The following is a 27,775-nucleotide window of genomic DNA, read 5'->3' on the forward strand; positions in this document are numbered from 1 at the left end:
TGTTTTGAAATTCTGAGAACATAAGGAGGTGAAAAAATATGCCTGCTCAAAGGTTTCTGTTTACAACTCTTTTCCATTCTGTTCAATCATAGAGGGAAAGAGGAAAATAAAACTAAGATATCAAAACATGAAAAAAAATATTTAAAATTATTATGAAGAATATAAAAGTAACATAGATGAAATTAAGGACAATTCATTTCATTAATGAAATTAAGGACAATACGAGCTAGATGTGAATTTCAAGTTTATGCTATTGAAAACAAACATAAGAGCTCAGACAGGTTTCTTATTTACAGCTTGTACTGAATCAAAGGGAAACTGAGACTGCTGATATTCTGACCACTTTAGATATTTCCTTAGCTATAAATTCTTAAAAGTGCTATCCAAGTTGAGGTGCCTGTAACCAGGTGACAGAGCAATCAAGTTGTAGATGCAAACAAATATCCCTCTGGCACTGTGGCATAGCAAAGGGGCAATCAAGTTAAGCTCTTGCTGATAATTCTTGCCTAAACTAACAATCATTGGCGTATGACACCATTTCAGTCTTTCACGATCCTGAAAACCAACAAACAAGATGCTACTAAGTCTTACAGTACGGTTAAGTCTTTCGGGCGGAGGTGTGCGTTGGGTCTGTGGGGTCTTGGAAGCCCCTTTTCTAAATTCCCGGTTTTCAAACCCACGGTTTTCAAACCATGAAGTCCTGAGCACCTCACCCCATCACCGCTGTGGGTGGGGGCTGAGACGAGCCGGGCACGCAGAGGGGGCGTTTTCACTCCCGCAGCCTCCAGGGCCGAACCGCGGCCCGGGTACCGCAGCAGCCGTGCCCTGCCGGCCGCAGTTCCGGGGCCGGGCCCGGGGCGGTGCCGGCCGGCAGGTGCCTCCCCCGCGGGCCCGGCGGGGCTGTCGCCGCCGCTGCCACGTCAGGGGAGTTTCCCGAGGCGAGGCGGGCTGGGCCGGGCCCGGCTTCCTCCTCCTCCTCCTCCCCGGCCGCCGGAGCCGCCGCCGCAGAGGCAGCGAGCGGTGCCCGCTGCCATGGAGGCCCGGTACAACCTCAAGAGCCCGGGTAGGCGGCGGGGCCGGGCGGGGGCGGCGGCGGCTGTGCCTGACGGGCTGCCCGGGCCGATGCGGCCGGGCTCGGGGGCCGCAGCCGGGGCCGAGGCCGTGGCGGGGAGGAAGGACGGGGGTCACGGCGGAGGGAAGGGAGGGGGCCGCGGCGGTGCCGCGGTGGTGGGTCCGCTGGGCCAGGGAGGCGGCGGCGTTCAGGCTGAGGATGGCCCGATCTCCTCTCCTTCGCAGTGCGATGGCGCTGGAACCGCCCTCCCGAGCTTAATTCGGTTCGAAATACCCCAGCTGCCAGGTCTCTGTGTGCGTGTGTGTGCCCACGCTTTTTTTTGCTGGTTCCTGGAAACGTACCTTTGAACCCTCAGTCAGAGGTAAATGGCTGTGTGTGCCCTGCTCTCCTGGCATCACCTCCTGTCCGAGCAGGTGCCTCTGAGGGGACGGATCGCCAAGGGTCACTTAGACTGTGTGGCGTCAGTGTGTTTTGTTGAAGGGTTGCTGTACAGGCTGTATTTACGTGTGTGTGTGTGTGTGTGTTCACACGTTTGACTTGACAAGTATCCATTTTAGAATTCATGCCTACAATTCCTAGGCTTTCCTTTGAATCCTTGAAGTGAGAGGGATGCCTCAAGAGATGGGGGCGATGCCAGGAGAAATAGTGCTGGAGGGGAAGGTTTTGCTTCCCAGGAAAGGGAGTGGAGGGCAGGTCGTGTCCCTCCTGTATGGCTGTGTTGGATCAGTGGCCCCTGACCAGCTGTGTTAGGGCTTCCCCCCCTGGGAGCTGCTGGCGCAGCTGAAGGGCTGACACTGCTGGAGCAAAACCTCTTCCGCAGCTTGTAAAGTCCATTTGGGTTTGTGTGTCACTCACTGTCTTGCCCTTGCTCACCCCATATCTGGTTTTAAAAAATAGGCGTTATCAGCTTGGAATAGTGGCTTTATTCCTTAATCATACTGTCCTGTATGGGAGCATGGAAGGTGGGGAGAAGCTGAATGCTGTGGTGACTTGTACCATACATATGCCAATGACAGGCTTGTTTACAAACGTGCCTCACGTGGATGATGCGTCTGTTGCTAAATTATGTCCCTTACCCTCACACCCAAGTTGCATAACTGAGAGATAAGAAGGATCACTAAGCAAATAATGAACTTCTATGAGTTTAAAATACCAGGAAGGATTTTTTTTTTTTTTTTTTTTTTTTTAGGGCTGGATATGTGGCATATGTGAATTTACAAGGCCACACAAACATGCTCACTAATTGTGGTTTGCCACGTCATTGGAAACAGTGCTGGTGTGCTGTGTGACAAGCACCTGAGATCTGGGTGGAGGGGATGAATATTTGTGGTTTAATTTAGAAATGTTCTTTTTCTCTGTTGTTACTAGTTTCCCTTAGTTTCAAGAGAAAACTGCCTTTACTGGAATTGATTTTCAGCACCCGTGCTGTTCCATAGGAAAATGAATGTAGAGTATTCTAACATTAAGATGGTTTCAATTAATGTAAATGCACTGAAAATACATGAAAAAAATCCACCATATTTCCTATTTAAAGTAGTTGTGTCATCTGTGGACTAAAGGGATTATTTTGATACCTCGAGCCCTCTACAGCTTTGGAACGGGTAGCCGTCCTTGTGCCTGTTGTTGTTGCCTTGACTTGAATAGAGGAAGACCCAAGCTGCTAACCTTTAGGTCAGCTTTAGGGATTTGGAATGTGCTATCTTGAGACAGAGTGGAAAAAGTGATTATTTTGTACCTGTACAAGAGGCTTTTCCTGTTGAAATCTGCTTTTGAACTTGAGCAAACTGTTTCCAAATGGTGACTCCTGTTTGCTCAGCGGTTTTAAAGAGGGTAAATGCTACTTTTCATTTCAGTATAAGTTGTTTTAATGATTATAGTAGGCTTTAGCTGAAATATCATAGAGGAAAACAAATTTTGTATAGGAAAATTTTGTTAAAATCAACTTGTGCTTTTACTGATCTTCATTTTTAAGCCAAAATCTGCTGCAGAGCTATGTCAGGAATTGAAGTTCATCTGTGGTTATATATGGATCCCTCTTCTGTAGGTGGGTGTGCTAGACCACATTGATGAATGGGGATCAGTTTGGCTCTCTGGTGCTGTGCTTTTTGTGTTCTCTCAAGCAGACCACGTAAAGTGCAATAGTGCTGCACAGCTTTGTCCTGCTGCTGATTGCTCCTAGGCAGTGTGTTCATCTCCTTCCTTATCCTGGTTTCTATGGCTGTATGAGTTCATCCCAACATATCTAAAAGATGGTAACTCTCCACAACACAAAGCAAGTTGTTCCCCTGCGCACTGTGTCTCTGTCGATGAGAGGCAGCACGGCTGGTGCTCTGGCAGGTCTGGGTTTGCCATAGGTATAGCCCATGGCCTCTGCAGGTCTGGGCACAGCCAAGCTGCTGCTGGCTCCTCTCAGTTACCCTTTATAAGGGCAAGAAGCTATGGGGACGTTCACCTGACCCTGTTTTCTAACACTGCCTATGAACTTGGATTTCCTGTTTTATTTCTTCCCCAAAAGGCCATTAATTTTGGAAGGGAAGAAATTTCACACTCCGCACTTCAGGCTTCTTTGTATTGCTACAATGAGGCAAAGCCTTGTAAGCTGTTGCTTCATATTTTTGTGTGTATTTTTGGCACTTGTAAAAGGGCAAGCTATTTTCTGTCTTAGGATTTCAAAATGGATTAGTCAATGTATATCAGCCTGCTGCCATATGGTTGATAAACCTCTCATCAATATTAGAGCTCAGCTGACTAAAGCACAGACTTCATCCTCTTCATGCTTCAGGAACATCCCTATTTTCTGAAATTTATAAGACAGCTACTTGGAATAATCTCTTTACTTTTTTTTTTCCCCTGAGAGCTGTGACCCTTAGCCTGCTGCAAGATCAGACACCAAATCTTGTAGTCACTGTTTCTGTAGTGACAGTCTCTCTCTTTCACGTAGGCTGTTACCAGGCATCTGTGCAGGTATTAGCACAGACACTTGAAGAAATATGACCAGCTCCTTACAGTGCCTCACACAGAGCCCACAAACAACAGTGCTTTTTATTTTGTTGTGGGCAGGGTTGGTTTTGTTTTCAGCAGACCACCTCATCGAGAATTTGATTAGGGAGAGCATTGGAGGCCTGGGGGGAGCACATGGAGGGAGGCGTGGCACATGCATCCTGCATTTGTTTTGCAGTGCTTTGGGATCTTGGATATACAGGGAACATAACGATGCCGAGATTGTGATCCACTTAGCTGTCATCTTCAATACATTTGCTGCTTTTCCTACAAACTATACTTCTTTCTCCACTCCGTACTTTGTACAAGTGTTCCTTGACAACAAGCGTGCATCTATTCTTTGTTAATAAGACAGTTGATAGCAAATAGCCAGTAGCTACTGAGCTGCTTAGTACCTTCCGTGTATGAAATAAGGATAGATTGTTTAAAAATAAGAAGTTGAACAGGTGTTAAAAATTTATTAAGACTGAAGACATTGTTTGATCTCAGCATGTTCAGTAAGCACCTTACATTTGGTAAGTTTTATCTCCTTCTGTGTTGACTGAACAGTTACTTTGAATTGTAAATACAAGAAGAGTGCTGTACTTCCTGCTGCCCTGAGGGAAATGAGGACTAAAGGTCGATTGTTTCTGAGGGTGAGAAGAAAGCAGGATGAGACTAATTAAAAGCATTCTTTTTTTTGTAGTTGTTAAACTTTATGTGAGTACAGGAGGTTTGTGGGTCTTGTGAAAGAGTGGATGTGAAACTGTGAAGATGTAAAGCAGCTATTTAGGGTCTTGAGAATGGGTCTATCTGAGACCCTGAGGGTGGAAAGCAGCTGGCCTGTTTCTTGGCAAATGGCATTTCCATTTGTTTTGTAGCAGAAGTCAAAGGAACTGCCAAACCAAATGTCCCATTTTTGGCTGGGATAGATTTCATTTTTTTTTTCCTAGTAGCTGGTTCAGTGCTGTGGTTTGGATTTAGTATGAGAATAATGTTGATAACACACTGGTGTTTTGGTTGTGGCCAAGTGGTGCTTACCCAAAGTCAAAGGCTTTTCTGTGTCTTGTGCTCTGCCAGTGAGGAGGGGCACAAGAAGTCAGGGAGCAAGGGCAGAACAGCTGACCCAAACTATCCATACCACAGAATGTCATGCCCAGTATGAAACCTAGGAGAGGCCAATTGTTGCTGGGGATATGCTGGGCATTGGTTAGTGGGTAGTGAGCATCCCTTGTTTTTTATTTCTGGGATTTTATTTCTCTCTCTCTCTCTTTTTCCTTACCATAATTATAATTAATTATCAACCCAGAAGTTTCACTGTTTTTCCCCCATACTCCTCCCCACCAGGGTAGAGCACAGGAAGGAAATGGTCTTTAGTTGCCAACTGGGGTTAAACCAAGACACCAAATTTGAAAATAAAAGCAATTTTGGAACCTGTGGCTACCCCAGACAGTTGTTATAGTTCTGCAGTTACACGTTTTCAGTTTGTAAGGACAATTGTTTTGTTGTGTTACATGAGATCGGCATAAAATGGGAGCCTGACTAAGAGAGAACATCACAGAAGCAGTGATGTTCAGTGATGAACCACTTAATTGTCTTAATGTGCTTTCATTTATACAGAGGAGTGTGATTTCTTTAGTGTGTGGAATTGTGTTCCATACTTTATGACGTTTAGAATAATGTTGAAACTGTTTTCCGGGTGCTTTGGTCTGCTGGGAGGACTGGTGGTGGTGATTCAGCAGGTGACTCTGCACTGTGAGCTCTGAAGTCATATGCTGGTTACACCAGCCATGGGTCAGGCACTCTTGGCTCGGTGGTCAGATATAGAATGGAGGGGGAAACACTGTTTTGTGATGTTTCAATTTTAATTTTTCTAAAATTACTGCCTGATATTTTTCCTAGTTGTAGATAGTAAGATCATTAATACCCAAACACGTAATAAAGATGGCTTGTATTTTAGTAATAACTTAAGTGGACTGAGAAGTTATAAAAATTTCTCTGGGATGAAGGGTTTTATAAGAATTTTACTTTTGGAAAACCTGTGTTCAGCAAGTAAACTGCATCCTTACTAATGCTGGTCAGCAGAGCCATGGGAAAAAATTTCTACTTTTTCTGTTTTTCTCCTGAGTAGACCTCTAAATCTTGCTTAAAATGAAGAAAAAAATATGATAGCAGACATTAAAAAAAAGGTAGAAAGCATTTGCTGAAGCAGTAAAAGCTGTCAGGTTGTTTTATTCCTTTTTTCCTAGATCAGATAAGTCAGCTTGAAAGATTAAGAGATCTCTAGCTGTATGCCAGCTGTTTTGGGTTCCTGTATTTATTTGTTCATTATGTATTTTTCAAACAGTAAAAGTGAAAACTGGTAGAATGAATTGGTTGCTGTCCATATGAGGAAGATCCTGTCATTCACAACCTTTGTGGTTTTTTTAAAGACATAATATTTTACTAAGAGAGCACCACCCATGTCCCACATTCAAATTACTTTAAGCAGTGACACTGGCATTTTTGAAGACTGATCACTTGAATTTTCTGTATACAGAAGTTTCCCAGCCACGTGGTGCAGACTTGTGCACAATAGCAGAAGTACCTGAACGTGACCTCAAGAGATAGCCAAGGGAAACAGTTGTGGGAACAGAAGTTTCAGGATAGCTTAAAGTAAACAATAATAAAAGTGAGATTTGACAAGACACAGTTTTTGTTAGAAATAAGTCTACAAATCAGACATGCATACATTGTGCAATTTTTGCTCATTAATTATTCCACCACCGCTCAATCCTAAAGCAAGCTGGAGGCTTTAAATTTGGTTCTCAGATTTTAATATCCATGTTTTGCTTTTTTGGAAAAATTTGGTAAGTTCAGTGTAATGGAACAGGCAGATTGTCAGGCAGAGCCTCTGACCCATAGCACCCACTCTTTCTTTCCTTTCCCTTCCAGAGCAGTGGAGGACTCCCACACTTCCTGCAGAGTGAGAACTCTAATTTGTCCCTAGTGTTAGTCCAGGCACTAAGTTTCCTGAAGACTTAATTTTGATGAACACTATGATAAAGTGTTGCTGAGTGTACCTGAGAAAGCATGGCTATTTTTCATGCTGATGATCATGCCACATTAAAAAATAACATGATTGTAATGTCTCTAAAACCTGTCTTTTATAAACTGAATATCTTGGTTTAAATTTTTTGGGGGGCTGCATTTTGCTTTGACTTATTGACAGTTTGCAGTTTTTTATTTTGAATGGGCCCAAACCATTCTCATTTTTCAGAATTGCCATTGCCAAACATTTACTCAGATGATTCAGTGTGACTTTAGGTGGGTTGAAATACCACATTTTGCATCAGAACTCTTTTTAATGATGTTTGGATAAGTATGTCATGTACTTGTTGCAGGCAGACTGTGAATTTTGTTTGTTTCTTCCAACGAGGTTTTCAGTAGCCAAAGGAGGGACTGTGTTCATGAATATTGCAGCAGTGCTTAAAGAAGAAACAATTTAATGCTTTCTTCACTGGATCACACATTCTCATAACGCACCTTTATCGCTCCAGGCTTTTCCTGCATCCTGTCAGTTGACATTTTTCAGCAATATCGAGAGAGAACCACAGAATGTTTTTTGTTTAGAGGGATCTTTAAAGGTCTAGTCTAGCCTTCCTGCTACAGGCAGGGATGCCTTCAACTAGATCACAGCTCAAAGCTCCATCCAATTTGACCTTCAGCTTTCCAGGGATGAAGCATCCATAGCTTCTCTGGGCAACCTGTTCCAGTGCCTCACCTCACTCACCACAGAGAGTTCCTTCCATATGTCCAATCTAAAGCTACTCTGTTTGAGGTTAAAAGCATTGCTCCGTGTCCTGTCCCAACAGGCTGTGGTAGAAAGTGTCTTTCTTGTAAGCACCTTCTAGTATTGAAGTGCCACAGTAAGGTCTCCCCAGAGCCTTCTCTTCTCCAGGCTCAACAACCCCACCTCTCAGCCTTTTTTCATATACATATGCTTCTTAGAATCGTAGAAAAGCTTGGGTTGAAGGGACCTTAAAATCAGCTAGTTCCAACCCCCCTGCCAGGGGCAGGGACACCTTTCACTAGACCAGCTTGCTTAGAGTTCCATCCAGCCTGCCCTTGAACACTTCTAGGGATGGGGCACCCTCAGCTTCTGTGGGCAACCTGTTCCGGTGTCTCACGACCCTCACAGCAAAGAACTTCCTCATAATATCTAATCTAAACCTACTCTCAGTTTGAAGCCATTTCCCCTTGTCCTGTCACTACATGCTCTTACAAAAAGTCGCTCTCCGTCTTTCTTTTAGGCTCCGTTCAGATACTGGAAGGCTGCAATTGGGTCACCTGATACATTCTTAAGATACCCTAGGTTGGTTAATACTGAAAACTTTTTATAAGCAAATTGTCTCTATGATATACAAAACCTAAGTTAGATTTTGTTGTATCGTACGCCCCAGGAGTGGAATAATACTTTGCTGTGATAGTTGTCCCTCAGTTACCATGGGTGATTGCACATGATGCTGATATGGGGGACTGTATTTCTGTCTTGGTCCCTCTTGATCTGGGAAATCTCAGTAACAGTTGTCTGCCTTGTCCATGACTATTCTATCTTCATTAGGCTCTGTTACGTGTGTTCTCAGTTTTCTCATGGTTACCCTTTTGCTTCACTGAGTGTTCATTCCTGAATTAGCTCATCCTGGTGCATGCTACTCTTCTTCTGAAGGCAAACGCCTAGGCTTGTTGGCTATGAAGCGTGCTGGGTCTGAAGCTTTTTCTGGTCCAGTCTGGTTTTCTTATTCCCTGCTAATGAACCGATAAACCTTCATGAAGATGAAGGAGACAAACTGTTATTCAGAGGATCCACAGGACAGGGTGGGCTCTGCAGGGTGTTTGATTTACACCTCCCCCTGGCAGCAGCATAATTGGGACAACTTGAAGCAGCAAATTTCCACATAATCTGTTTTCTTTTTGGGTTGTAATAATGGAAATTATTAAACTTTGAACTGTTGTTTATAGCTGTCGAGAAGTGTGAAGGAGGAAAAGAACTTTTCACAGTAGATTGGAATTAAATTCCTCAGTGGCTAGGTTAGAGCAGCTTTTCTCACAGCATCATGAAAGTGAGTAAAGCCCTGGAGTCTGAGCATGCTACAAAGCCTACAGTCATCTGGTGATATGAGGCTTTGTAAATCAAGGAACTGCAGTTCACTTTCACTATATATCTTAATGCTTACACTTTAAGGAAATTTAAGCAGTATTTCTCGTTCTTTGTAGTTAAATAATTACATAAGTGGCAGCGACATCCAGTGTTTGAATTGAATGTGGAGGATGGATTAAGGTATCCTCTTCCTATGTCATTGATTAAAGAGGTAACTGGTGTTTGCACTTTTTCCTGTATGTAGGAGGGAGGAAGAACTTTCTACCTAACTTTATTCACGAGGTGGCATCCTTGAATTTCTTGTCTGCAGTTCTTACGTTCAGTCTGCTCTTCACTTTGGCTGAGTTTTTTCTTAACATATGATGCACATTAGGGCACCTGGCAGGACAGGTGATGTAATGGAACTTACTAAAGTTCCAGAAAAAGGAGATGCAGAAGATACAGATGATGCTGATATCTCTGAAGTGGAAGACTAGAGAGGATTACTGATCACTATCCTGAATAGAAGGACACCTGTCTGTCCACACCCAGTAGCAGTTTCAAACTGAAAAGGCCCTGGGTAAATTTTTCTGGCAAGGCATATGCGTTTTCAAATCTATTATAAAACTTCATCTCCTTCTTCTGTTGGTGTGTCGGTTTCTCTCAAATCTTGCTGTGACCTCCTTTTGAACAACTGTGAGGGTGTGGTCGTGTGATTATTATGGGAGGTGTCAGCATAAAGCTTTTCAGCAGTTGTTTAAAGATTCACGTGATGTCCTTTATAATAAAATATTGAGGTTGTTAACCTTGTACATCTTGTAGTCTGAAACTCCATTAGCAACACCTATGTTTCTCCTGAAGTCTTTGATGCAATTATTAATATAAAACTACTTTAGTCCCAGTGTTTAGTTCCTTGTTGAGAAACTCTGTGATCATGCAACATATTTTTCATAACTTTATGCTTGTATAACTAATTTAAGGTTTTTTAATTGTGAATACTTTATATTGTGTCTTGAACTATGAACTCTAGTGAAGAAGCCGGTATATGCTGGAAAAGATTAGTTAGTGGAAAAGAGTGACATGTTTATGTATTTTTGTATGCAATGCATATTAATTTACTTTGTTAATTTCCATGTCTTACACTTTCTTTTTTTTCAGCTGTTAAACGTTTGATGAAAGAGGCTGCAGAACTGAAGGATCCTACAGATCATTATCATGCACAGCCTTTGGAGGTTTGTTTCTCTATATGTTTGCAAGAACTTTTAGTTAGGCAGTGTTACTCATATATACTCTAATTAATATATACCTCTCTGTACTGCATAGGTATTTAAAATGTACATATTTAAATGCTAGCAGACCTTCCTTTTTTTTTTCCTGTGTGGGAAATCAGCAGGAGAATTCCACTTTAGTGATATTATAGTTCCAAGTTTTTAGTGAAAGTGCACAAAACCAGGTTCACACCTGAGTGGCTTTATGGCATGAGTATGTTTTATTCTCCCATCTCTTTCCTGAGACTAGTTAAATGCATAATATTTAAATTAAGCTTTTTACACCCAAACCTGACATCTGGCTCAGTTGCTGAGTTGCTCACTGAAACACCTAACCCGCGGTGATCCCTGAGGGTTTGCTCTTTTACATTAAAAAAACCCTGTGAAAAATGTAAATGAGTATGATTCTGGATGCGTTGTAAGAGACATCAATTTCACTTAAGCAGAAGCTTCTGGAAGTCCTCCTAACACCCACAGAAGTTTTTGGGCTGAGAGGACAATGATGTTCTGGTGGATAGAAGCTTAAACAGAAACCCCTTCTGACTTCACAGGATTAATTAAAAGGGCAGTGTTCTGGGGTATTCAGTTGGGAGGTTTGATTTAACTGTTCACAGAAATGCAGAACACGCTTAATTTGCTTGCATAATAATGTGTGTTCCAAGGTGCTGTAAAATGTACCATACTATCAACTAGTTTTTATCTGTACCCTTACTATTTGTAACTTACGTGAAGGTCTTATTTCTGTATTAGAACAGTGACTTGCTGGGAAGAGAACAGCAGCAGATAAGAGGAAATGCTGGAAATGTTGACAGTCACCTTGGGTACTTGAAAACGTTGTAACTGGGTGGGCAGTCCCAACCCTGTCATACCAGGGTTCAGCTTTAGTTGAGAGATGTCATTCACTGACAGCAAGCCTCATTTGGACTCCTGTCCTAACAGGAGGAGTTGTTCTGCTTGTAAATGTTTGGGAAGTTGTGGGCAGCATGGGTTCTGATACACAAAGCCAAACTCAGAACCCCAGAGAAATAATGAGAAATTATTTATATGTCCGGTGAAAATAATCTAAATTTCAAAGTGTTCCTCTTGCAGTAAGGCACGGTAGCTGTTTCAGGATTGTTAGTGGAGAAGCAAAAGAGGGTGTGGAATTCTCTGCGATGTGAGTCAAGTCCCTGTGCATGGAAGGGAATTTGGGGAGACTGTCATTGATGTACTTTCTTGGGGTAGGAATCCCCTTTGTTCTCTAGAAATTATTGTTTACTGAGGCAAAGATCCAGTTTTCTCTTAACTGACTCAGTTTTCCATCTCTCGGGTAATAAGACTGTTGTCATAATTGATATGACTAGAGTGAGGAGTTTGGATAATCATTTTGAGGGTTTCAGTGAAGTCATTGTGTAAGCAAATTGCCAGAAAGTTACAATATTTTATTCTCAGTGCTGTGTTGCTTCTCTTAACCTTCCATTTGATTTTGGCTTCGTAAAACTTCTGTTGTGCACCATTTCTTCAGCCTATCCTTGTTCAAGAAAATGGCATTTAGTTGACTATTTCTGTGACAAACTCTTCTTTTTTCTTCTTCTTCCATTGATGGGGGCATTTTAGGATAATCTTTTTGAATGGCACTTCACTGTTAGAGGCCCTCCAGATTCAGATTTTGATGGAGGGATTTATCATGGGCGAATAGTGCTACCACCTGAATATCCCATGAAACCACCCAGCATTATTTTGCTGACGGTAAGTAAGCAAGCTTACTAGTTTTTCTTTTTTATGTCATCAATTTAACCATAGGTGTCAGAGAGAGAGAGAGATTCTTGGCATTTAACGTAATGTTATTTTTGTAGGAAAGGTGACATAGTACACTTCATGTTATCAGTTGAAGTCCAGAAGTCTTCCAAAGTGGCTTTGATAATCTGTAATTGCTTGAAGCTTTGCACCTAATAAATGGAAACTTTTTCTCCAGGAGAAATCACATCAATTGCTGATGTGATTGTCTAACCTTCTGTGCTCTCCATGAGCCCTCTTGCTTTCTATTGGAAACATTACTCAAAGGTAGGAAGGCAGACCTGTAGTTTGAGGCAAAGGCTCTCCTTTGTGCATAGTTTTGTAGGTGGTTTTCTTCGTGCATTAATGGAGTCAGATGACAGAATTCTTTGTTCAGAAAGGTGAATGCCAATTTTGTGAGGTTGGTAGTAATATAATTATCATTTATTGTTAGCATATAGAATTTTTTTTATTACAATTTTTACAACTTGTGCCAAAACTCAATATTTAACTTCCAGCATATTTTATTGTATCCTTCCTCTTCCTTTGCAGGCCAATGGCAGGTTTGAAGTGGGAAAGAAAATTTGTTTAAGCATCTCAGGGCATCATCCTGAAACATGGCAGCCTTCATGGAGTAGTAAGTAACAATTATTTGGAAAATGTTACCCCCTGTCAAACAACTTGGTCTTTAAACTGAAAAAAAAAATCTCAAAGAATGTGGGAAAGGAGACATTTTAAGGCATAAAAGTATGGGAGAATTTGAGAAATGTAACGTCTTGAAAGAGTAACATAGGAGGATTTGGGCATGGTATTAAATAAATAAAGGGTGAAAAGGTTGATAAACTGAGGGGCTGTGGTGAGCTCTTCTTTATTTGGATGCATAAGCATTAAGAATTTTCAGACTAATTAGAATATTCTTTGTGGGTTTTTTTATAGTTGTTCTTATGAAAATAAATCCTATTACTTTACCCTGTTTTTGTATAATCACTAAAACCGCTTGAATATTAATTGAGGGGGTTTTAAATTTTAATGCTGTAGTTCTGAACACTCATGAGGAAAGACATTGTGGTCTGAGTTCAGAATAACTGACTTTTCTACCTTTATTTTTTTAAAGTATTATCACAGAAATTAGGAGTTGGCACAATTACATCTTATTTATATGTTAGTTCTGCCTTACCATTTTATCTTCAGAACCTATTTTTAAAGTCTGTAACTCTAGTCTTTAGAGTGATGCAACATTTTTGTGGCAACTTGTCTTTTCTTCTCTGTGTTGGCTGATGGCCTTACCTTTGTGTACAATATGACATTACAAAAAATTAAGAAAAACTAGCAGTGTAACAAAAAAACCCCAGCGCTGATTGTATGAAATTCAAACTGCTCCTTTGGACAAAATGAAGTTTTGCAGTAGGAACTGCAACTTTTCTGAGTTTAGAATGAGATGACATAACAGTTGTTTCTGCCACCTTGTTTTTAACTCTGTTTTCCCATTTTAGTAAGAACAGCTTTACTGGCCATTATTGGATTTATGCCAACCAAAGGTGAAGGAGCAATAGGATCTCTAGATTACACACCAGAAGAAAGAAAAGCTCTTGCAAAGAAGTAAGTACTAAGTTTGTTGCTATAGGTACCTATATATGCACTCACTTTTAGGGTAATGCATTGAGTAGAGTAAGCCACTTCAGTCTGTTCTTTTACATTTATTCCAAATATAAACCAAGTTCAATGCCTTGTATATGTAGTGGTTTTTTTTTCTCTGAATATTGTGCGAACTTGGAACTTAGTCAAACAAAATACAGTGAGAGGGCTGTGTTCCTTCCAGCATTGTGTAGTAGTCATATTAGAGGTTTGACTAAAATGCAGGCTCGGATCTGTAATTAACACTGTGATACAGCAATAATTGCAGCATGGAGGGAAAAGGAGTATGATGGAATTGAGAGTAAATGGGGGAGAAAACCAAAATAATGGTGTATCATTGTGTTAAATTTAGTAAATTATAATAATGAAATTATTCCAAAATTCTGAAGCAGCTGCTTCTGAATGATCTTCGGGAAATTAATTTAGGATTAGATTTGTGACTATGATGAAATGATTATCTTAGTGGAGAAAGGGAAAGCAGTGGATATTGTTTATAGGGACTTCAGCATGGCTTTTGGCATTCTCTCCCTTACCGTCCTCACTCCTAAGGTATAGCCTAAGTAAGTGAGGACAGTAAGGTGGATTAAGAACTGGCTGAGCTGCCTGGCTCAAAGGATTGTGATAAGCAACATGAAATCCAGCTGCAGGCTGGTGCACTCCAGGGGTCAGTACTGGGCCCAGTGCTATTCAGTGTCATTAATGACCTGGATGCTGGGACAAAGTGCACCCTCAGCAAGTTGACAGGTGATAAAAAACTGGGAGGAGTAGCTGATACACCAGAAGTTTGTGCTGCCACTGGAGGACACTGTGGCTGGAGGAATGTCATCAAGTTCAACAAAGAAGAGCAGAGTCCTGCCTCTGGGGAGGAATAACACCAGCTGACTAGCTGGAGAAGAGGTTGGAAGGGGGAGGACCTGGAGGTCCTGGTGGACAGCTGACTGATCATGAGGCAGCAGTGTGCCCTTGCAGCAAAGGGCACAGTGGTATCCTGGCTAATGGTATCTTGGGTTGTATGAGGAAGAACATTGCCAGCAGGTTGAGGGAAGTGATCCTTCCTCTGTACTCAGCACTGATGAGACACTGAGAGTCCTGGGTCCAGGTCAGGGTACAAGAAGGAAGGACTTCCTGGAGCAAATCCAGTACAGGGACACAAAGGTGATTGAGGGCCTGGGAATATTTCATACAAGGAGAGACTAGAAGAGCTGGGTGTGTTCAGACTGGAGAAGAGAAGGTTCAGGGGATCATGTCCATGTGTCCTAATATTTGAAAGGAAGGTGTAAAGAAGAGCCGGGGTCTCCTCAGTGACATCCAGTAACAAGATGCAAGAGGCAATAGGCACAAACTAAACCCACAAAAATCCGTCTGAATGCCATCTTCACAATCTTTATTGTGAAGGTGACCAAAGCACTAGCACGGGTTGCCTGTAGAGGTGGAGTCTTCTCTCACTGGGAGTGTTAAAAGTGTGACTGGAAAGATATAAGCAACATGCTCTACTTGACCTTGCTCTGAGCAAGGAGGCTTGCTCACATAACTCAGTGTTATCTCCAGAGGACCATCCCAACCTCAGCTACGCAGGATTATCCTTACATGATCTTATACCTATGGGGGTTTTTTTGTTCTTTCTCTTTTTCCCATCTGGGAAGGAGAAGGTACCTGGAAGGCCATATCCCTTCCCGGTGGGCAAAGTTACTGAATTCCAAATGGTAATTAATACGTTATTTTGCGGGCAGATGTGACTTTATTGCACTTGTACTCTGAGCTATTGGAAGCTGCAGTTCTCCTGTTAGCATGGCACTGAGTCAAAGCTAATAAACTCTGCTCAGAGGTAGGGTTAGTGGGTTGGCCTTGATACTGTGCTATCAAGGTTGTGTGGTTTCTCACTGGTTTGGAGAGCAGCCTGCAGTGTGCCCTATAGACAAATCACGTGTGTGAGAGAGGGAAGGAAATGCTGTCACAGAAGCTGAAATTCTTGGATTTGAAGTGCAAGTTCCTGGGTCCGACATAGTATTTGTAATAATAGTTAGATCTTTATAATTTTAATTTGCTATAGGTATAAATAAGTTTTTAAATTGTAAGAAATTACTGGTAAAGTATAAATAATAGTAGTAGGTAAGTCAGTTGTTAATACTTTCCTAAATTACATGAGAGAATATGTGTATGTAGTGTAGGTAATTCCCAAAATATTTTTTCAAGACAGTGTTTTTAGCAGGCGGGGGGGGAAGTACTTCTAAGCCACTGGTCTTGCCACCACTTGTCTTTCTGTGGATTGTTTTGCAAGTAGTTTGTTTAAACAAGCACACAAGAACATTATGAGAACATGCTATTCTGAGCTGTGTCATTTGTGGCCAGGTCACAAGACTTCTGTTGTGAAATGTGTGGCACATCTATGAAGACAGCCCTCTTACCACTAACATCCAGAAGCGTGTCAAGCCAGGCGGACAAGGAGGCTAAAGAACTTGCCAGACAAATTAGCTTCAAGGTGAAGTCACTGTTTAAACTTTTATCTCTCTTGTATAGAATTTAGAAAAAATACTGAGGAAGAACATGTAAACCACAGAAACCTTCATCAGTTGCTATGTAGAAGCTTCTTTTTTTAGTACAGTCTGAAAGAGAAAAATAAAAGTGGATCTCTTGCAATTTGCCAGTTAATAAACTGCACATCTCAAGCACTGATTGATCAGTTTTAATTTTAGTAGTAAGCACTGTGGTAAAAACTTCTTGATTATGTTGCTTTTAATTCCACATTTTCAGACACTAATAACTTTATTAAATTCTCCAGAATTAGTCTTATCAGAAAAGTGTTAGGAAAATTTGGGCAAAGCTAACCTAAATTTTTTTCCTTTGTGATTTTTTTTTCCCTCCTTTTGGCTTATGGAAGGAATAAAACATATTACTACTGAAAAATGATTGCAAATTCTTTTGAACTACCCTGCTACTATCTGAAGATACTGAAAGTTGAACTCTGGTATGGAAGTTGCTGTGACCGAAAAATGTGTTCTCTAGCTTGTGTTTCAGTGAAAGCAAGGTTTGTTTAGACAAATACATTCCTTAGAGAATTGCATGTCTTGCATGCACAGTGTTGTTTCTCACTGGGTTTTCCACTAAACTCTTAAATCAACCACTAAGGAAGACTTCTGTGCATGATGGCAGGGAAATGCAGTGAAATATATAATGACAGTGTGGCATTGGTACAGCACACGTCCTCACTAAGGTTAGGGATGCTCATATGTCCCCTTTTATCACCAATGTTCTCCTAACACTCTCCTTAGAACTACTTTTACTTTTTTTGTGTGCTATGAAATTAAAGATTGCCTTCTACTGAGCATTACTGCCAATTTTGCAGGACTTGGGTATTCCTGTGCCATCTTGTTGGCATGGTTAGATCTGTGTGTAATAACACTTGTGATTAAAACATCTACAAATATTTTACAAAGATGAGGAGATAGTTTAAGTTTAGGGACAGAGTTTTAAGATGAGCCACTTGGAGAAGCAGTGGACTACCTGTTCCTGGCTTTTCTACAATATATAAGGGTTACAAACGTAGGATTGATTTTCAGTTAAGAACTCCTAATCTTCATCAAAGAAATTCTAGAAATATCAAATCCTTTTCTTTTTCGTTTGTTTTTGTTTGTTTGTTTGTTTGTTTGTTTTTAAGAAAGAACTCTTTACTTACATTTCATATCTTCAGTTTTAAAATTAAAGACCTAGGGACATCAGTCTTTAAAGAATATTGGTGCTTTCCATGTATCCATAAGAACAAGCAGTTATCAAGGGAAAAATGAACAAAAAACCTCAAGCCTTTTACAATCCATTTCAACTTTTCTTACAAGATAAATCAGTTCTGTGTCCTGCATGTTTCTTCCCTTCTCCAATCAAATTTTAGAGACTGGTGTTTTTTTAAACTTCCTACTTCTCTGCTTCTCTTGACTTTTGTTTGTTTGATGTTAGGTTGAGGTATTCACTTGATGTGTTTGTAGTAAATTAATGGTATGAATCACTAGCAGGGAATACAGAGGATTTAAATAATTTGGATACATTCCATGTCAATTTATGGGATAAGATTTAATATCAGATTGCTGATTGAGTGTATAACTTGAGAGAGTCTCTCTACTGGCAAACATACTAGCAACATCTGCATTAGCTTTGTCCTTAAAGAAGAGATTTCCTAACTTTTTCTAGAGGATTCTGGTGTTATGAGAAGTTGTTTCATACCAGCTTTAAGCAAAATGGTAACTTTTCTTAAAAGCTCCAGTGTGATATTGAGATAGGAATATGAAATTCAGGAGGGAAAAAAAAAACCAACACATTTGTCATTACACTTTTCTTCTTCTGTGAGCCTCCACCTTTGTTCCCGTCTGCTTTAATAGAAAATTACATTTTTTATCAGCTTTGTATTGACTTGCAAACAGTTTTGTACATTTTAGGTGCTATATACCATAAATTCCATTTTGCATTAAAAAAAACCAACAGGAAAGAGAGATGATTAGTAGCACTAATAGCATACGTATCATTGTAAAACAAATGTTTTACCTACACGTTGCCATCACAGTAAAATTAATTCTCCACTCAGCCTGATTATAAATATGTTTGTCATCATTCCTTGATGTCTGTGTTCCTTTGAGCTTTTCTGGAAGTAGAGGTAAGGGCTGGAGTAAAGAGAGTCAGGGTGACAAGAAATATTTCAAGTTTTGGAACTTTCAAGTGTCATTTTTTTGAATGTTAGTCTGACTTCAGCCTAGATAGTAGACTTAATATTTTCATAAACTAAAGTAAATCAAATGCACATTTTGTAGTGTATGTGCTTTGTAGAGATTAACAGTAAAGATGAAATAAACTCATCTTGGAAAAACGAGAATTATGAAAAGCAGTGGTCACAGGGTCCCTTTGAGGGAAGGAACTTAGAATTGGATATAGGAAAGAAAAATTCACCCTGAGGGTTGTCAAATGCTGGAGCAAGCTGCCCAGAGAGGCTGTGGAATCTCCAGCTTTGGAGATGCTCAAAACTTGACTGGACATGACTCTAGTGAGAGTTGGGTCCATTCCAGTCTAAATTATTCATAGTTATGTGTTGCTTTTTGGATGATCCATGTTTGAGTCACAACTTATCCTGTCTAATATTACAGTTCATAACAGTCAAGTGCAAAGGGAGAGAAGTGTTGTCAGATTCTGGTTTTAAGTCTTAAATTCATCTTCAGGTTGTTTCAGTGACGTTTTTTGGATTCTCCTGAGATAATACAAGTCAAGAAACAGGGAATTTAATTTCCCCACACAAAATAGTATCATGAAAGAATATTATATTGTGATCTTATCAGTTTGTTATCGCCATAACTGGTTGGTTTCTAATACACTGTTTTTATTTCTTACTGCTGCTACCACTACTACTTACATCTGCATTTGAAGACAGTTACTAGATTTGGAATTGTCATCTTTATAATAAATTGGGATATAGATACATGACTTGGGAAAGTGATGTGCTTACTGATAAAAATTAATCCGATCATGACTTTTTTTTTTGACATGTATGAATTTCAGTCAGCACTATGGTGCTGTGTCCTTTTCCATTCCCACGAGATTGTTGCAGGCATAAATTGGTTTTCACGTTCTTCTACCTCTTCTACCTCCCTACTTGTGTCTTGCCTCAAATTTCCCAAAGCGTGAAACCTAAATTCTGGGAAATACTGCCTCATAGACATTTTATAAATGTGTATGGAAGCAGTATTATAAGGACTTGTAATTTTTCTTTTACTCTGTTGTATGCTGAAATTTAAATACTGGAAGCTGATATGCATGTCTGACCCTAGTGTAGTGTCATGCATACATGCCCACTCTGGCTGTGAGGCAACTTCGTACTAGAACCAACATAGCCACATTAAATTAGCACTCACCAAAGGCTCGTTAGTCCTGCAGAGGAACAGGCAGTGTTAGTTCACTTGCAGGAACAGTGCAATCAGCACTGTCTTAAGGACATGCGAAACAGAAGTTTTAAAAAAGGGTGTTATTTCTGGCGTAATATCCTGGATCTTATAAAGAATTTTTTTTTTCCCCCTCTATACATCTGTGCATTTTTTTGAATGTCAGATCTGTTGTTATGTGCAAAAAACCTTAAAACTGCTTTTACTGATATTTGCACATTTAGAATTATTTCTAAAGAATGAAAATTTCTTGAACCGGTTGGTGTGTGATTGAAAGGCAATTGGCATACCTGATTATTACATTTCGGTAAGCCTCATTTTCTCTCACATTGAAATACACATTCCAAAATAAGCCAGATCTTTTTGGAGCAATTTTGATCTTGTCTCTGAAGTGTACATATGTACTTCTTGTAGGCAGAAGTCAATTCATCCAGGAAGTCTGATGCTGGACCCTCAAACATGTCAGGACTGAACCACTCTGCCGCCTCACGTGAGCCCCAGCAGGAAGGTGCAGTGAGAGCATCCCAGGATCCAACAAGTGCAATGGTATGGTCCATCTTTGAGCTTTACTGGGCATAGCCTGAACATGAAATTGGTCCTATCAAGCTGATTGGAGTCTTAATTAAAAGTATGTAGTTCATACATTTCTATAGAACTACTGCATACTTTTATATGAAATCTTTGTGTAAACTTTATCAAAGAGTATGCTGAATCACTTTTACAAATAACCATCTCTACTTTGGCTTCCTTCTCTTAAAAGCAATAAGTAATGTTCTTTTAACAATTCTTGTTCCCAGTAGTTCCTTTAATGTATGGGTTAACTGTTCATTAAAATACTGTGGTGTCTGAAGTACTGCAATTTACCATCTGCATAACGTAGCACAGGTTTTCTTGATAGAGTTCTTAGCCAGAGGCAAACAATGTTTCAGTGATAACCTGTAGCTTTTAAATATTAATTGAGATTGTCTTCCTGTTTTTTATAACCTCTTCAGTAAGTCTAAAATACTCTTACCATTTGAAGTGTGACGCTTATGTTTTAATACTGTTAGGTGTAGGGCTTACATAATGGTTTCGGAAGTGACCGAGGTTTGGTGGTGGGCCAAGGCAGCTGCTGTTACGACTGTGGCAAATGCAATCTAAATTCACTGATAAATTGCAGGCAAATCCCAGCTAAGCTGCCTTTTTTAGAGAGAGGACAGGGCTGCAGATTGGTTAAAAAACCTAAAACATGTCAAATAACATCAGACCATCTGTTGCGTGTTTGCAACATATTTTCAAGCTATGTAGAAATATAAACATGCTAATAGCATACTTTTTCCCCCCCAAAATAAGGATTTTTCCAGATTGTTCAGGATTTAAAACCATTGTATTTTATTCTTCTTACTACAAATCCTGGCTAATATACTAGAACTAGCTGACACACAAAGGCATTGCTGGCATTTTCTTGAGAAAAAACAGACTTTTTATGATTAATCCCATTTTAAAGAAAATTGTTTTAATCGATTATGCTGGTTGAATAAGTAATGATTACCTTAATTTTCAGCAGAACAGTCCTATGGGAAATGAGATCTTTAAATGTATAAATGTACTTAAAAACATTTCTGTATGTGGTTTGCTATAAATATGTAGGTTCACGTGTTAAGGGATCAGAGTGTTTCATTAATGATTGTTAGTTTTAATTTGAAGCAATAGCTATGTTTCTGAGCTGTCACATTTTGAGTCTTAGGAATTATCTGGAGCTGTTTGGGAGTGAAAACAGTCACACAGTGGAAAAAGAAATGTGTAACAGGAAAGACTATCTTAAGGAATTCGATCTTGGTATTTTTGTTTTCTTATTCATGCAAAAGTTAATAGAAATCTTTTCAAAGTAGGGAACTGTGGGCCTTGATCTGCTAATAGGTGTGAAAGAGTATCCATGCAAACATCAGATCCTTTCCACTTGACTGGGGTTCTTGCATGTGTAAAATTAGTTTATTAGGTTAGTTGTTCTTGTGTAGAGCTAATTCTACCTTATTAAGTTGTGTTAGATGTAGGTAACTTCACAACTAATTTTTCCTTTTTTTCTGGATAAAATATTCCATATTGGCTGTTAAGATTTTGTGCACCCATATGATTAGAGAATGTTTATCAAGTCTTTAAATGGCTTACCTTTGAATGAAGAAAAAAGGCGGGAAGGGGTTGATTCTCACACCGATGGTAGCTGCTTCCCAGGAAAACTTGCCACAACAATATTATTGAGGTTTGCAGGTACAAGTCAAATCACAGAATTGCAGAATATTCTGAGTTGGAAGGGACCTGCAAGGATCATCGAGTCCGACAGAGTGAGAACAAGAAAAGGAACAATGCTACCATGAAGGCTCTGGAAAATGCTGCCACAGCAACTTGTGTAAAAGGATACAGAGCTGCAAAGAACAGTCTTTAGGCATTAATAACAAACAGCTACTTAAAGCATTATGCAGCATAAAACTTGTGAGGACTCTGAAGCCAGCACAGAGAACACTTCTGACAATATATATATTTTTTTATTCTTTTAAATTTGTAGTAGCTGTTGATGTGTACTCAGGGCAAAGTAATGGTACATTTTATTTGAGTATTCAAATTGCAAGCAAGGTACTGCTGAGAGTTGACTTGATAAAAGTAATTGCCCTTAGTATTAAGAAGATGAGATCCTTCCACATCTGAGCAAAAGAATGTTTTTGAAAGAATATATTATAGATACTGAGGTTGGACTCGGGTCCAGATGAAGTCATCTGGTATGCTAGTGGTCACCTAAATTTAGGTAGCAAAACTCTCTTTGAAGTCTGTGGGACTTGTTAGTGGAGGCTGGGGAGCACTGCAGCTTACTGAGAAGATGGTGGGCTGCATTGCTCTGTCTGCCCCACGATTGCTTTGACTAAATCCATGTGGACTGTTTTGGGTGTCTGAACTCCTACCAAAGCTGCAGAAACACACGTGGTGTATTGATGTGGAATGATGGCCCACGTTGGTGCTTATAGTTAATGAATAAAGTTGATACTTGGCAAGACTTACAAAGTGATAAGGTAAAAGCTGTGGTTAGACTGTTTTCTTGATAAGCCGGGAATACATCAAACCTCAATACACCTGTTTTTAAACAGTATGATATAGTAGTGACCTGCAATAGTGTGCTGGCTGGATGAAGCATTATGAGGAGTGATAAAATAAATGGTGTAACTTAAACCAGCTAATCTTCAACTGATGAAAGAGGCTTCTGTCAGAAAATAAGGCTGTGTTCTGGTGCATGAGACTTATAGAAGCCCTTATTTTTAATTATGTGTTCTGAATGATATGTTGGTAAAAAGTGTTTCCCTTTATCGCTGTCAAATAGTGTCTTAAGTTTCTTAATACTACAGCAACAATTTCAAATGTCTTGGCAGTCGGAAGTACTTGGCCTAACTTTGGTTCATTAAAAAAAAGACATTTTTCATATCAGCCATTAAGCTGTGCTGTGTCACACTTCATCTTTTCTTCAGTTGGAAGATATACAGACAAATATTCCATCTCTCCTCTTGTTTTATTTCTGTGTCTCTCTCGAGATCGTGAGTGTAACTGAAAGAGGCTTCAGTAACCCAGAGGATTTATACGGTTCTGAGTTCCTAGAGTTTGTTATGTTTTTAAAACATCTCCTCTAAGATGATTTAATACTTACACCGTTCTGATAAAAAGTTTTAAAATAATGGCCTGGAGATGTAAAGGGTGCAGTGAATGTTACCATTCTTCAGTAGACTGAACATAGTCCAAATTTCCTCAGCTGCATTTTGTTAGATGATATAACTTCTTGTTAATTCTAATATAACTATATTTTACTGAAATAGCCTTATTCATCAAACTCAAATGTCCTTAAAGCAAAGTTTTCTACTAGTCCTAACAGTTTCAGAAGCTTCAAATTATAAGTAACATGACACGAATCTGTATTAAATGGCTGTAAAAATCAGACCACAAAGATGGCTACAATGCAGGTCTTACTAAATATTTCTATTTTTAGTCTACTGAGCCCTCATCCACAACATTTCCAGTGTGGTTTGGCAGAAAATGACTTAATATTTAATGGAAGTTGTGTCATGTGAGGTGTTGTGTTACTCTAAAAATCTTGACGTTTTTACTTAAGGAGAATTTAAAGACTTGCCGTTACGTTGAAAACAAGATGATTGCGATATTTTAAGAAATTTATAATACAGCCCATCTGCCACTTTTGGGATTCTTAACAATTAAGTGTTCAAACAAAACAAATCTTTATCTGGAGATACATGTATGTATTATTTAAGATACTGTAGCATCTGGTCCCAGATTTATATCAGGTAATGATCACTCCTTTCTTATGTAACTTAGTTCTGCATGTCATTGATTATGTTGGGAATCCCAAGGCAGTGCATTAGCTGAGATTTGGGTGAAACAATTGGTCTGCTGCTGCCATGATCCATCTATAATTTCCTCAAAAAAATAATTTAAAGCCTTGAAACTCTCAGTGAGGTTTCTCTTGAATCACAGATCTGTTCATATCAGTGTATGACACCTTGTTTTATTCAGAAGATGACCTTTCTGTTTCATTTTTAAATTTAAAATTTGCAGTGTTGGAAAGATGTGTGTGGCAGCCAGTGCTAGTTGTTTTTGTTAGTAATATGAAGGATCAGGAATATTTCTAGACTTCTTTTTCCTTTTTATTTCTTTAAAACTATTTGAAGAGGAAAGGACTTTGCCTGCTAAATTGGCAGTTCTTGTGTCCTGAATTCACTCCTCTCTCTCTCTCTCTCTCTCCCCTTCTGGAAGATGGGATGATGAATCTAGGAACTTAGTTTTTCAAAGACTTGACTTCTCTTAGTCTTTATTTTCCTTGGCACGAGGAGCTTTCAAGTGAGTTCAAAATGAAGCAGAATTACTTTCTTCTGCAGTGTAGTGGAAGTCATGGCAGGCTGCTCATGGTATTCTTGATGTCTCTGCTGATAAAATGTATCTTTTAAAAACACTTCTCATTGAAGCTACCCCAGCTGCTTGCTTACTTAGGCAAGAAACCTGTGTACACAGGCAAGTTGTCAAAGGTGGCGAGTTATTGCATCAGTATTTCCTTTCTGATGATAAACTGGGAAAATAGTAATGATGAGGAAAGGAAGGTCTCTTCCTGGGCTGGTCAAATCGCTGACTGGTTGTAAATGTGGGGGAATTCTTCTCTCACTTGCAGAATACAAGGCCAAAGAGTCGGGAGACCAAGTGCTGCTTCCTGTGTTATGGATCCTCAAACCTGATACACAGCTGAGGGCATTCCCTATCTGGCCATGTGGAATGGGTGTCTTTTGTGGATATAGTGGCTGGCTGAAACAGTGCTTTGAGGTTATGGATATTGTGTCCATTACAGAGCTTTTGCTTGTAAGCAAATATAAAATGTCCAGAATTCTAGTTTTACCTGCTGTGATGATAATCAATCTTTTAGAAGGAAAAGGGGAGAAAGCTAACTCTGGAAAATAGCTGTAAGTTGCTTTAAGTTAGGAACACTAGCAAACTGTTCTGAGAACTGACAATAAGACTTAAAAAAACCCTGCAATTTTTTCTCAGAGCAGCTTTTATTTTTTTAAGCGTTTTTAAATTGAACCTTGTCAAAATGTTTATTTCTAATGACTGTGCTGTATCATTATTTTTAATACTAAAACGTTGGAAATTTGAGCCTTTTAGTATTGCAAGCAGGATTAGTCCGGTGGAAGATCAGAGATCATAGTTTCAATCTTACAAACTGGAAAAATGAACATCAGTTGCCGAAGTTTATTTTTTTAGTACTTGTAATGTCAGACCGACGTTTGCCCAGTAGAGGGCAATAGGTGAGTGCCTGCACATGTGCAGTGCTTGGGAACTCCTGCTGGGATCACGTAGGCCGTCTGTGTTTGGGATGATTTTTGTTTTGTGTTTCCAGTGGTGTTGGTGGTGATGAGAAAAGACTTCTGGACCCAGCTGTCCACAGGAAGCAGGGCAGCACTGCTTAATTACAGTTCTCTGGACTTCTTCCTTTCTTGGCCTGCCCAGCTTGTTTCCCTTTCAGCGTAGGTGATATTACAAACGCTCAGAGACATAACTATCTGGAGGATTATTAAAGGAGGATTATTGAACAACAAAGAGTTAAACAAATCCTAGACAAAGATATTTGAAATCCTTTTAAGACAAATAATGTTTAACAGTCTTTCTTCAGCCTTTTCTTGTCCATAGAACTGCCAGTTTGCAGCTTGAAATATACTTCTGAGATAGTGTATGGACAAAATGGACAACTATAACAATCTTGTAATTATTAGTGACATGTATTATCAGGCTTTCAAGTATTAAAAGCAATCTGAAGAGTACATTTTAGTCCTTTTGATTTTATTTCTTGCTAATCTTATGCAATGTCTTCTCTCAGAACTTTCCATATTTCCTTTTTCAGTCTGAAACTCAGAACAGCAGTGCAGCGGCCGGCCAGGAGCGCACTTCAGCTGTGTCCACTAACACATCCTTGAGTCCCCGGCAGCGCCGTGCCCAGCAGCAGAGTCAGAGACGGGCTCCGTCCTCCACTGACTTCAACCGGGCGCAGCAGCCGAGAGTCAACACCAACCACACTGGATCCACTGTTCTGATCGTCCTGCTGACCTTTGCGTTGGCAGCTCTTATATTTCGCAGAATATGTTTGGCTAACGAGTATATATTCGAGTTATAAGGTTGTTTGTCCTAACAACAGGGACCTGAATGCTTCATTGAACATTCTGTATTGGGTATGACATGAGAACTGTTTACAAAGGCTACTTTTTGTATTTATGCTTAAGTCCTTACGAATGTTGTTAACGTACCTACAAATACATTACTTGTAAGAAAAGCAAGGTGGGACATGTGTCAATTGAATGCCCACTAGAGAAACAGTGCAGTGGAATAGTAATGTTTAAGGCATGTGGTATGGGCCTAAATTTGAGTAATTTATAAACTAGAAAAAAGACAATTTTTAAAAAATGGTTGATTAATTTTTTTATGGAACATAAATGCAATTAATCACCCATCTAAGTTAGTATAAGATTTTAAATTGGAGAAGGAATTATAAAATGAAACAGTACTATGTGTTTGTGTCCAGTGAACTCTTCCGTAACCACTTTTATTTACCCTGACACATTTCTAGAGGGGGAACACATATGAGTTGTGAAGCTGCTTTGTGTTTGTGGAAGGGGGAAAGGAGAAAGGGAGGCAAGAAGGGGCCAGAAAACTACTTGCATTATTATTTTGATTTTTGTTTTTTTGGAAGAAAGATTGGATAATCTTTTGAGAAATTTGAATGTCCTCTTCTAGTATTTTCAATTGTATATCTTGTTTTTAAATTTGACAATACTACAAAACATGTCTATTCTTGCAATAGTTATAAATATGTATTATAATTATTTACCCAGAGCTATGGTCTTTTCATTATACCAGAAATATACGTAATGTGTTGAACTGAATGTTTCGTATGTGGTTTTATTTACTAAAGAAAATTTAAACCTTATTAAACACTTATATATTTGAATATGCTTAAGAGAAGTATTTATTACAGTCCTACTAATAATAAAGTTTCAAGCCACTCTTTGGATATGTTTCAAATATCACATGGCATTTGTTTATTGTTTGCCTGTTTTATTCTGTTTTTGCTTGTTTGGTTTGGGGGTTTTGTTTCTTGTTTTGTTTTGGTGTTCTTTTGGGGATTGTTTTTTGGGGTTGGTTGTTGTTTTTTGTTTAGGTTTTTTTGTTTGGTTGGTTAGTTGGGGTTTATTTTTCTTATTTTGGGGGGGTTAGTGGTTTTGGTTTATTTTGGTTTTTTTCAACCTAAAATCTACATTGGACCCAGAGACTTTCTCATTTTAAGTGTATTTAAAAAGTCACTGGTAATATTCATGAATACTGTGAAAATGGATATACAAGCAGTAGACCTATAATTTTTAAGGGTTTTGAGAGGTTTTGTCTGTGACTGTTTAAATATTGGATTGAAGTAGAAGAAAGCGATGGGTGGGATAGTTTTCCTCTGGTATTATTGTTCAAAGTATTG

General features: G+C 39.5%; 1 protein-coding gene across 1 annotated transcript; it reads left to right on the forward strand.

Moving 5' to 3' along the window:
- Positions 1–902: 902 nt before the first annotated feature.
- Positions 903–27,194, forward strand: UBE2J1 (ubiquitin conjugating enzyme E2 J1). Its single transcript, XM_050315442.1, has 8 exons — positions 903–1,063; positions 10,329–10,402; positions 12,035–12,166; positions 12,746–12,830; positions 13,687–13,792; positions 16,178–16,307; positions 20,155–20,286; positions 26,159–27,194. The coding sequence occupies exons 1-8, from the start codon at positions 1,033–1,035 to the stop codon at positions 26,426–26,428; spliced, it is 960 nt and encodes a 319-aa protein (XP_050171399.1). The 5' UTR covers positions 903–1,032; the 3' UTR covers positions 26,429–27,194.
- Positions 27,195–27,775: the final 581 nt, after the last annotated feature.

The sequence above is a fragment of the Myiozetetes cayanensis genome, unplaced genomic scaffold, assembly GCF_022539395.1.
Source record: "Myiozetetes cayanensis isolate MyiCay16 unplaced genomic scaffold, myiCay2020 scf2-11, whole genome shotgun sequence".
Classification (NCBI taxonomy): Eukaryota; Metazoa; Chordata; class Aves; order Passeriformes; family Tyrannidae; genus Myiozetetes; species Myiozetetes cayanensis.